Source organism: Saccopteryx leptura, chromosome 11 (genome assembly GCF_036850995.1).
Source record: "Saccopteryx leptura isolate mSacLep1 chromosome 11, mSacLep1_pri_phased_curated, whole genome shotgun sequence".
NCBI lineage: Eukaryota > Metazoa > Chordata > Mammalia > Chiroptera > Emballonuridae > Saccopteryx > Saccopteryx leptura.
This window is the reverse complement of record NC_089513.1, coordinates 33,650,277-33,662,592: the sequence shown is the minus strand read 5'-3', so window position 1 is coordinate 33,662,592 and position 12,316 is coordinate 33,650,277. Positions and strand designations below refer to the sequence as shown.

Here is a 12,316-nt window from a genome sequence, read left to right as displayed (position 1 = left end):
CCTTTTGTGAAAAAATTAGGGTCTGATAACTGGGTGCATTTTATAGTGGTTGTAGATTTTTTTACTTGCATTTCCCACTTTTTCACACTTGCCTTTGCGTTCATTGTTTCACACTTGTTACAGGTATATTATGGTAGGTTACGTTTTGCCATATTCTGCCCAGAAATGCCTCAGAAAATATTTTCGTACAGTGCTGAATTCAAGTGAAAAGTGATCCAGTTTGCAATATTGAATGGAAATCGTCCTGCTGAACCTAAGTTTGGTCCTCCTCCAACTGAGAAATCAATCTAAGACTGGCTATGGGAAGAAGAAACCCTACTGAATACACCACAGCTGAAGAAGGCCATGAGAGGCAAGTCAGCAAAATGGCCTGATTTAGAGAGGGAATTGAAGATATGGATTTAAGAGCAAAGGACAATTGGAATTCCTGTGTCCACAAAGATGATTCAGCATTAGGCAAGAAGAATTGCTGATGAAAAAGAAGTTACTGATTTCAAAGGAGGACACAATGGTCCTTGCTTCAGGTTCATGAAACAGAATGGACTAAGCATGTGTACATGCACCAGACTTGCCCAAAAGATTCCTGAAAGCTATGAGCAGAAAATCCTTGAATTTCATCATTTTGTCATTCAATGTTTGAAGACACAACAGTTTGAGTTAGGACAGATTGCAAATAAGGATGAAGTCCTCCTTCAATTTGATGTCCCAAGTAACAGAATTGTTGATAAGAAGGGGGTGAAAACTGTAACTGTGAAGACAAGTGGACATGAAAAGAGCCATTCTACAGTTGTTCTAGCTTGTTGTACCAACGGAACCAAGCTGCCTCCTATGCTGATTTTCAAATGCAAAACAATGCCAAAAGAAGACATTCTGTGAGGAGTGATTGTTCACGTTCATGACAGCGGTTGGATGGATCAGGTTGGGATGAAGATCTGGTTTGAGAAAGTTTGAAGAAGGAGACCAGGTGGGCTCTTACACAAATCTGCCCTATGGGTGCTTGATCATATCAGGGCACACATAACAAAAAATACAAAGAAGATTGCTGCAGAGCAAAAACAAAACTTGCCATCATACCTGGACACTTGACATCCCAGCTCCAACCACTTGATGTCAGCATTAACAAACCCTTCAAAGCTGCCATGAGAGACAAATGGAACCAATGGATGAAGTCTTCTGGGGACAATTTGACACCCGCATGAAGAGTGAAAAAATCAACTATAGGAGAAGTTTGTACCTGGGTAAAAAGATCCTGAGATAATATGAAGATTGAGATCATTGTCAAGTCATTTAAGAAGTGTGGCATTTCTTTTTTTTTTTTTTTTTCTTTTTCATTTTTCCGAAGCTGGAAATGGGGAGGCAGTCAGACAGACTCCCGCATGCGCCCGACCGGGATCCACCCGGCATGCCCACCAGGGGGCGATGTTCTGCCCCTCTGGGGCGTCACTCTGTTGCATTCAGAGCCATTCTAGCACCTGAGGCAGAGGCCACAGAGCCATCCCCAGCGCCTGCGCCATCTTTGCTCCAATAGAGCCTCGGCTGCGGGAGGTGAAGAGAGAGACAGAGAGGAAGGAGAGGGGGAGGGGTGGAGAAACAGATGGGCGCTTCTCCTGTGTGCCCTGGCCGGGAATGGAACCCGGGACTCCCGCATGCCAGGCCGACGCTCTACCGCTGAGCCAACCAGCCAGGGCCAGAAGTGTGGCATTTCAAATGCCACAGATGGAACCGAGGACAAGTCAGTATATGAAGACAGTGATTCGTCATCAGACACAGTTGAGGACAAGCTAATGGATGGGAGTTGAGGACAAGCTAATTTGACAGAGATGAGGAGTTGTATGAATTTTATGATGAATAAAACTTGAGTTTAATAACTTTATGTAATACATTTCTTTTCAAATATCGGGCCCCAAAATTAAGGTGCATCATATACATAGGAATGTCTTATTAATGGGGAAATACTGTACATATAGTGTCATATTATTCAGTCTTAAAAAGTAAGAATGAATTGCCTGACCTGTGGTGGCGCAGTGGATAAAGCGTCGACCTGGAAATGCTGAGGTCACCGGTTCGAAACCCTGGGCTTGCCTGGTCAAGGCACATATGGGAGTTGATGCTTCAGCTCCTCCCCAGTACTCTCTTTCTGTCTCTCTCTCCTCTCTCTCTGTCTCTCTCTCTCTCTCGCCCTCTCTCTCTCCTCTCTAAAAATGAATAAATAAATAAATAAAAATTAAAAAAAAGAAAAGTAAGAATGAATGAATCCTGAGGACATTATTCTAAGGGAGATAAGTCAGTCACAATAAAACAGATTATGACTTTACTTACATGAGCTATCAAAGTAGTCCTAGTCATAGAAAGAGATAGTAGAATAACGGTCACTGGAAGTTAGAGGGAGGTATGGAAAAACAGAATTGTTGTCAAATGGGTATAGAGTTTCAGTTTCATAATACGAAAAAGTTCTAGAGATCTGTCGCACAACAATGTGTATAATATACTTAATACTATTGAACTCTAAACTTACAAATGGTTAAGATGGGATATTATTAGCTGTTTATTAATCAAAATTAAGTAAACAAACAAATTAATTTTTTTAAAAGTGTCCAACACGGTTATGAAACTAGCTGTTGTATTGTCGTAAGAGGGTCCCATGCATGCAGTATCAGTTTGGGATATAATTTTCAATTATTCCATTAATACTGAGCACTAAAGATGTACTACACATTATGCTAGGCACTAGAGATAAAATTTCTTCTTTCAGAACAGGTTTTGAGAAAACACCAAACGATAGAGCAATGGGCATATTGTATTTGGTACGGTTTGATAAGAATGATAGATTTAAGATACTAAGTTGGTAGAATTAACAATATTCTGTTGAATATAAAGAGGGAGGAGAAGGGAGAAATCAAAAAAGTCTCACAGCCTGACCAGGTGGTGGTGCAGTGGATGGAGCGTCGAACTGGGATGCGGAAGGACCCAGGTTCGAGACCCCAGGTTCGAGACCCCGAGGTCACCAGCTTGAGCGCGGGCTCATCTGGCTTGAACAAAGAGCTCACCAGCTTGGACCCAAGGTCGCTGGCTCCAGCAGGGGGTTACTCCATCTGCTGAAGGCCCACGGTCAGGCACATGTGAGAAAGCAGTCAATGAACAACTAGGAAGTCGCAAGGCGCAAGGGGAAACTGATGATTGATGCTTCTCATCTCTCTCCGTTCCTGTCAGTCCCTGTCTATCTCTGTCTCTGTAAAAAAAACAAACAAACAAACAAAAAAAAAAAACAAACAAAAAAAGTCTCACAGAGTTTTGGCTTGGATAGGTGAGCAAATTGTGTTCCATCCATGGAGAAAGGAAATTTAAGAGAGAGGTGTCAGCTCGTGGACCTGGGATGGGGAAATGGAGAGAACAAAAACTTCTTTTTGGAAATATTCAATTTGAGGTACATTGGGAAATCTTGGCAGAAACATCCGGTAGAAACTCCAAAGAAAATATGCATTAAGTCACCAAAACCTACAACTCAAGTCATAAACATGAGTGCAATTAGTGAGAAGAGGAATTCATAATATATCTTAGTAAAATTATTTAATTTCAAGGATAAAGAACTATACTTTCCATGAAATTTGAAAAAAAAAAAAAAACAGGTTTGTCTCTGAATTTTCAGAGCAGACATAGTATTTAAAATGTTCTAGTGGAAAGAGAAAAAGAAAGGAATTATACCTAGTTAAGTGTCCTTTAGGCAAAAAAAAGGCAAGTGAAAAATATTTTCAATTGCATACAAACCTCAAAAAATAGAACACACACACTGTTCCTTAGGATAAACAAAAAATTATCGGGAATGATAGCCTGCCCATCAGGTGATAAATCAAATCAAAAGATTCAGAAGTAAGGAAACCCAGACAAAAAAAATGGATGATAAACACTGAAATATGACAAAGGAAAAATAATTGTGAAAACCAAGTTATATATTATAACTTAAATATGAAAAACCTTGACAGTAAAAACAATGATAAAATATAACATGATATAATGAATATAATAAATACAATAAAATATAAAATAATTATAATAAATGTAATAGAATATTAACAGGAAGAAGCACAGAGGTGGGCAGTGAAATAGTTGCTTAGTTCCTTGTCTACCATTGGAGGAAGCCAATGATATGTATAAAATTAAAATCTGTAGTTTCAAAAATAATTCAATCTCTTAATATCTGTCTTTACCTTTTATATTAACATTAGAAATAAATACCACTAAGAAGCATTTTTTTAATTTTTAATTTTTTTAGTGAGAGCAAAGGGGAGAAAGAGGGGGCAGGGACAAAAAAGGACAGACAGACGGCAAGAGAGAGAGATGAGAAGCATCAGTTCTTTGCTGTGGCTCAGTTGTTCAAGAAGCATTTTTCTATTAGTAATTTTTAAAATTTTACATATTCCTTTTTCTCTTGGTACATGTTAATATAACATTTTATTCTTAAATTAAATTAAATTAGCATGTAATTATCATCCTAGCTTTGGAAAAGTATTTTAATCATATTAATCATAATATTAATCAATCATTATACCTAATCTTTTGATACAAATGTTCAGAGAGGCATTGATAATAATGCTCATAATTAACTGTGGTGGTTATATGTAGGTGGGGGATTTTATGTGACTTGTAAACTTATTCTTTCCTTTTCATTTAGAATTTTTAAGTAATAGGAATGAACCACTTTTACAAAAATAAAGTTATTTTTATTTTCCAAAAATGGAGTAGGCAGGAACACTAGCTGAATAATACATACAAATATAGTTAATATTTTATATCTTTGTTGCAGTGTGATTTTGAGTTTATAATCATATAATGGTGTTCTTGCTTTCTTAATAATACAACTTCCTTTTTTTAGCATTTCCTATGTGCTAGGCATATGCTCTATGCTTACGACTTATAATTCTTATTTAAAGCAAGTTAGGCCAATATTATTACTGAAATTTACAAGGAGAATCTGCATCTTAAGTTAAGAAACTTCCCCTAACTCACAGCTCCAATAAATATCAAATCTAGGATTTAAATCTTTCCCTAAAATCTATACCCTGCCATCTATGTTATCCAGTTTATTTTATCTTGTTATCTCAGGATTATGGAAATGAATGTAACCTAAAACATATTAGATTCACTATAATCTTTCCCAGTTAGATGTAAAGAATATTAGCAAATACAATAGCCATTAGGAAAAGGTCTTTATGCTCTTCACAGGGGATTGAAACCCTTGAACTTCTGCTGCCACATCCCTATATTTTGCTGCTTCATATTTCCTCTAGCCTACGCAGAAAGCCTACAGTATAAAATCTTGAGAAGTAGAATCTTAGCTGACTCAGGATGTTTACAGACAGAACGTATGACTGCTGAATCTTGTCCCTCATTCCCACTGTGGTTACTAATAAGACAAAGAACCAATGGAAAACTCAAGAATTGGTTACCATAGTGAATAAGTGTGGGATAGTCTTCACACATTAACAGGGTCTGATTTCCTCCTTATATTCAGGGGAGTTACATCTACAAGCCTCTTGACCCTTAATTCTCATGCCAGACCAGCCTCTAGCAAAAGTACCCACTATCCTCTGAGAGCCCTGCATAGGAACTGTGCTAGGAACCTACGGTACATAATTTACTCCTTAGAGCAACTCACAGGGAGCTGCTAAAGTCAGCTAATAACCCACATTGCTGAAATTCATACCTGGGACCTTTTGACTCCAAAGACCCAGTCGATACCTAGAGTGTCTCAAAATACTTTAGGGTGAAGAGAAAAAGGACATCAGTTACCAATAGCAACGCCCATTGTTAAAGTATTAGAAGATAAGCAAAATTTTCCTTCTATCTCAGTGACTATAATTATGATTTGTTTCTGTCACAGATACAAAGTATACTAATATATAGCAGTGCTGTTCCTCAGTTCTGTTTTCCACAAGTTCAGTAGTATCCAGATCAAAGCCTAAGATATGTCATATGTGCCTCAGGCACAAAGTTAGATCAGGTAGAAATATATACAGACTCCTTATGGGGTATTATTTCCTTCAGTCTGATATAGCATAATTTATAACCAAAACCACAGAGAACTAAAAGACAAACAAACAAAAAACCCCAGTAAGTGTTTATGAACCAGACCATGAATATTTATTCCAATCACTTTACAATAATCAATTAATAGTATATACAGCAAGAACAATATGAAATCTGAGGCTACAGATTGAAGAACTGAATAAATCATCATTTTAAAATGACATACTAAAGATAATTCATTTTCTTTTCTGGATAAAAAATTCATTTCATGTTCCCCAGTGGAATAAATATAAGGAAAAAATACAGGAAAGGCAAAAATTAGCAAAGTACCTGTTCCTACAAATACAGGTCAAGAAAAACTCACTCATATTTTTTGATTTTACAGTTTGAATATTTATTACCCAGTTTGCATATTGCTGAAAAACAAATAAAAATGTGAGCTTAGCAAATTTTTCAATATTTTATACAGTATTGTAAGGCTTTTTAAACATACACAATAATACATTAATCATATGACTAATGGAAAGCTTTAATGAATTTTCTGGTAATTTTCCAAGTTTCCTTTTTATAATATCAAGTGGTATAATGTGTTTTGGTAGTCTAAATTGTAAGTGTAATGTTTCAACTAACTAATTATTGTCAGGAAAAAAAATCAAAATGAAAGCTTCTAAAAACAAACTAAACTAGAACTATCAAAGATGTAAACCAGAGTAACCATAGTAATGCTAATTTAAAATGATCAGTGATTAAACATTTTTTATAATCAATGTCAGATACATATCTTTTACAGAACTGTTATAAGTTATTCATCATTTTATTCTTCTAAATTTCTGATTATCTTTAGAAAAAACACATAAAAATAAAAGTGGTAGTATGGAAAAAAAGCTTAGATGCCACGCTCAACAAGCTGCACATGTGTGTACATGCACGTGCACGCCTGCGTGCACACGCAAATAGGTCCCACGCTAGACCTAAAATGGCTGAGTTACAGGATGTTGTTGCTTGGTGACCAAACAGTATCTTCTCAGCCACAGAGTAATTCAAACAGTTACAGAAATGTCCCCCCAGCTTTAGGTATGGCAAATATTAAAGAGCTTTTTTTTTATATATATATTTTCCAGTATCATACATTTTTATTTTAAGCCAGTTGTCACTTGATTTTATCATCGGTTATATTTAGGCTTTAGGAGAAAGTATATTTGCAAACCTACATCTATCCTTTTGGTAAAACAAGAGGTAGAAACTAGCTTCTTTCAGATTGAAAGATATTGTTTCAATTAAGTGTGTGTGGCATGTCTACTCTATTCTAGTACAACCTCCCAGTTGCTCAGTCTTTCATTAAACACAAGTAGTTAATTAGCCACAGCCTGTCCTCTCCCCTTCCCTCTTTCCCTTTTCTCAGTAGTAATGATGTCTAATTATCAACAGCAGTGGGTTTCTGCAACATCAGGTGCAAATCTCTCTGACAGCAAAGCCAGCTTCAAACAGCTAGAATGATTCTCTATTTGAAAATACCATTCAAATACAGCATTTTATTCAACCAATACATGCCTTCAAAGGAAAAGAAAATATATTTTCTGATTCTCTCCTGATTGTAATTCTGCTATTACAGAGAAAAAGTGAACATATTTTTAAGGAAGAAATAATTCACGATGTGGGGAAACAGGTTAAAACGAGATCTTTTATTTATTTTTTAACTTGTTGAAATGATGATTGGCTGTCTCTCAGGGAAGGAGGAGCCTATAGCTCTATGTCAGGAGCGGTATAAAAATTTCATCAAGAGCAATAGAAGAGTTCATGAATTAGAAACCTCTTCAACATTTCAAAGCTGACTTGAATGAAGAGCAGAGCTCTTAAATACTACATGGAAACCATTATCTAAGAATATCACTTGATGGATCACATTTTTTCCCATAAATATGTGGAAGCTTTACTGAGGAGAAAAAAAAATGTGTTTCTTTATTACTAACCCTGAAGTTGTTACTCTATATTAGATGTATTAGCAGTAATTCTTAAACAACTCTGTATTAATTTTTTAATGAAAATATGGGTATCTGAGTATAGGAATACTGGTTTGAATTACTGGCAGCCTTGTTTATCTTAGTGCCTCTGTAACCATTCCAAAATTTATATTTTTTAGAATTTTTAATTAATGTTTTTAAAAAACAAGTGTTTATACATAGTGGTTGTAACCAAATCCATGCAAGTATAAACTTTTTTGACCAATCAATACACAGGTGAAGCTATCAGATAGGTATACAGAGGGATCTAAATTTAATATGAAAGGAATGAAAAACAAACTTTCCAGCTAGCAATATTTTTTTAAAAAGCTTATACAATATTACCAATAATATTCAGGTAAATATAAATTAAATATTTTATTCATATAATTATTCCATTATTGCCAAAAGGAAATTACATTCTTATGTTCTGAATTCCAATTTTGCCTAACAATAAGTTATTTTTTTAAAACAACTCTTAATCTTACTCCCAATTCAAATAAAGCAATTCCTTGGCTACAATAGACTTTTGGCTCATCTAGATGTAAATAAACCTCAGTTCTAATCCATGTCCATCTAGTCCTCATTATTTAGTAAAGCAGGGCAGTCATCTCACCATTGTCTAGCAATGTCACAACGTTAACGAAAAAGAGTGCATTTATAAATTTACCTCCTAGAAACCTTTCCACAATGGTACACTTTTAAAATAGCAGAACTTTTATGAGATTCATCTCACCTTTATTTCCATTTTCCATATAAATTCCAAAACAAATATACTTCCTTCAAACAACTACACCTAATTAATTTTAGGAAACCATAAACTGTTTTTCAAACCTTAATGAACCCCCCCCCCCAATAATCCTTTGAAAAACCTTTCAAGCGCCTAGTTCCAATTTAATGTACCTCCGTTTGAGATAGAATAGTTTTCAAGACACATCCTTTCTAGCATCCTCCAGGAATACTGCACGGAAACAGTTGCCAGTAGGGAGGGAGGAAGAGGAACAAATGCTGAAGAAACCCCACAGCCAGGCAAAAAAAAAAAAAAAAAATGCAGAGGATGCCAGACACCCTCCCGCACTCCTACTCCAGGCGAGTACCCACCGTAACGTGATGAAGAAAGAAGTCTCCTGGATCTGATCTGAAATCCTACTTGTAGCCCCCAGTTCCCATCGTCTTAATAGGAAACTGACGCTGCTGCCGCTCCCTTCTGCCTTGTGAGGCTGAGATATCCTGGGCTCTCCATGCCAGCACCTTGCAGCGCCTGGGCTTAGAGCTTTGTGGCCATGAAACTAGTGCCATCCCAGAACGAGAAACAAAAACATGCACCATACGATTGTTTCCAAACCCATCTCTCTTTGTTGTTCCTCATGTAGCTACAGCTTTATTTGCGAATGGGGGAAGTGAGGAAGGAATGGGGGCGGGGAAGAATAATCTCCAGGACCTTATCTATAATCCATATAATCATGACAAGATCTCTAGGAGTGCTCAAGACGATCGGACAGCCCCGTGTCTCCCCGGCGGCTAACAATAAAACCCCATCATGTCCGGGGGGAAACCCCATATTCACGACTAGCGCCACATTCAGTCTGTGTACCAATAAGGAAACACTGTAGACTATCGATCAGAATCGTCTATTATGAGAGCGCGCGGCTGGGCTTCCAGCGTAGCCTTTATGCGCCGCGGCGAAGGCGGGACACGCGCCAGGAGCCCAGCGAAGGACGTGGGACAATGGCCCAGCACGAGGACGCGGGACGCCGCCCGACCCGGGGACGGAAGCTCCAGCCGCGAGTCCGGGACCCAGCCAGCGAGGAGCGCGGCGGTCTCTGCAGGTGCGCTGCCGCTTTAAAATCAAGGATCACAAAGACTCCGCGGCGGGGGACACGCGCCTGGCTAATGAGAGTGGGGGCGCCTCGGGGAGGGGGCTGAGGGGGGTGGGGGCCCAGGAGCCCACGCTGGCTCGCGACTGCCCCTTCCTCCCCCCTCTCCCTCCCCTCCCCGCCTGGCTGCTCCCGCAGACAAATAACAGAGGACCGCGAGCCACTCACCGTGGTCTTGACCGGCACGTAGAGCACTTGCTTGGCGCTGCCGCCGCCGCCGCCGCCGCCGCGGACCTCGTCCGGCTGGCCCAGCTGGAAGCCCTTCGATTTAACCCAGAATTTAAATTTGGCGTTGTCCGTGGAGGTTGACTCGGAGCCGTTGAGGAGCTGGACGATCCGCTCGTATTTTTTACGGGTCACCGTCTTGGTCTTGCCTGAGTCCCCGTAAGTCCTGAGGCACCAGTCCTGGAACTGGCGGTACATGTCGCGCTCGCTCTCCATGTTCCCGGCGCCCCGCGCAGGGCCGGATGCTCCCAGCGCACTTCGCACCTGTTCACCCCGGGCTCATGAAAAAGGCAGCCCCCGCCACGACGCAGGGCCGCGAGGTCCCGGCCGCTGCCAGAGCCTGTCTCGGGTGGGGGAAGGAGTGGGGAGAGGGAGGGAGGAGGGTCCGGTGGGGCACCCACAATCAGTGCCCTGTGCTACCAAGTCTCAGGTTCATTCGTAATTGCCACGGATATCTTGGACGCTTTTCTCGTCTGATGGGTCTCTAAAATTGTATGACTAGAAACATCCCAATAGCATCTAGCCCAAAGGAGCTTGTTTTTGAATAATTAAAATCCCATTCCTTGGTTTATTAAAAATCCCAATATTGACTTCAGGTGGCCCCTCGACGCCTCACCTCTGGGTTGTGTCCTGGGCAGGGCAGGTGGAGCGCAGCGCCGCCTCCTCGCGCGCGCCCCTGAAGCTTCCCCAGCCGCTGGCCCCGTGGCCCGGGAGCGAGGGCTGCGCCTCTCTCGAAAAACAGCCACCCGGCCCAGAGCCTTAGAGCCCGGGAGACCCGGGTCCCCGGGCTCTCCTTCCTCCAGGGTCCTGTTCCTTTTCGGCTTCCCTGCGTGGGCCGTTCAGGGACTAGAAAGAGAGAAAGTTCTTACCTGTCATGTTGTTAAGCCTATCAAATCCTGCTACACAGGAAATTTTTAAAAGGTATTTTTAAAACGGGTTAAAATGTCATTTCTTCAGAGGCATTTAGGCTCAATTCCAGCCCCGCAGGTAGGTGCCAGGAGTTAAGTCCCAGAATTAGCAAAAGCATTCATGGAGATTTGGCCATAGTTCCGTAGGATAGACAGTGGTACCCCAAATAGATCTCCGTTCCAGGGAGATGTGGGCAAAGGCAGGCAGGCCGTTGGAAGCAGGTCTCCGGGATAATGACGGGGTCCTCGGACAGGACTCCTCTGGTTTCTGCTGAACTAGGTACAGGCATAGAAGTACGTTTATGGTGCAGATGCTTAAAACCCTTGGCATGAAATTAAAATATAGAGAGAGATCATTTCCCCCTCGCTTGGTTACAGTTGGCAGTTCACACAGGAGGTTTCGGGTGTCTATTTTCCCCCTGCCACGTCATGGACACCCCCCTCCACTGCTCAGAGTAGCCAAATATGAGTTCTTCTGGACGATTTTCTCAAGCAAATGAAATCCACGGCTCCTCCATTCAGGATTTCCATCCGTCTGTTAGAGAGCTGGAAACAGGGAAGTCCCCATCTTCCGCGCGCTGTGATTGCGGCCGCTCTTTATTCTACTCTCTGCGGAGGCCCGCGCCCGTCCCGGGAGGCGGCTCTGCCAGGAAGGCGGCCCGACCCGTGCGCAGCGCCCGGTTCGCGTCCTAGCCCACCTTCGCCCCTTGTCGGCGTCTCCCAGACGAAAGCCCCGAATGGGAGCGCTGAGTGTTTGTACCCTCTGCGCCGCAGCTGGTCCCAGCACTTGCAAAATGGTCAGTGGCTCCTGCTCGGCCAGGCTAAGTGTGTGCGTGTGTGCGAGCAAGGGAGCGAGGGTGTGCGGTGCGGTGCGGGGGGGGGGGGGGGGGTGCGCGGTGTGTGCGCGCGTCTCCGGGCAGGTCTCGCGGCGGCTGGAGCCGGGACTGACAGCCCGGGCAGGGCGCGAGCAGCTCCACACACTAAACCTCTCGCCTCTCTCCTCACCCCCACCCCTCCCACTCCCCTCTCCTCCCACCCCACCTCCCCGGCCCCTTCCAAGCTCTCTGATTGGTCAATGGGACAAAAGTTTCTGTGGAGACGGCTGGGCGCTGACGTCACGGGCAGAATTGTCCCATTTAGGGATCCCGGGGGCAGTGCGCATGCTGCAGGCTGCAGGTTACAGGCAGGAGGAGGTAGCAGCGGGCCCGGCGGCAGCCAGGTGGCGGAAAGGAGCACTCAGCATCCAGGTGGGGGGACGACTCCAGCAGGGTTTCCATGGAGA

General features: G+C 41.9%; 1 protein-coding gene across 3 annotated transcripts in view; it reads right to left on the bottom strand.

Annotated features, from left to right (window-relative positions):
* The window catches only part of NOL4 (nucleolar protein 4), a 341,271-nt gene extending 329,288 nt beyond the window's left edge, over window positions 1–11,983 (bottom strand). For 2 of the 3 annotated variants that reach the window (XM_066352904.1, XM_066352905.1), the window contains exon 1: window positions 10,070–11,983. In XM_066352904.1, the coding sequence (XP_066209001.1) occupies window positions 10,070–10,342 (273 nt within the window). In that variant the 5' untranslated portion in view covers window positions 10,343–11,983. Of the gene's footprint in view, window positions 1–9,125; window positions 9,423–10,069 lie in introns of those variants that run through there. The other variant, XM_066352906.1, reaches the window with a different exon arrangement.
* Between the last annotated feature and the right edge of the window lie 333 nt (window positions 11,984–12,316).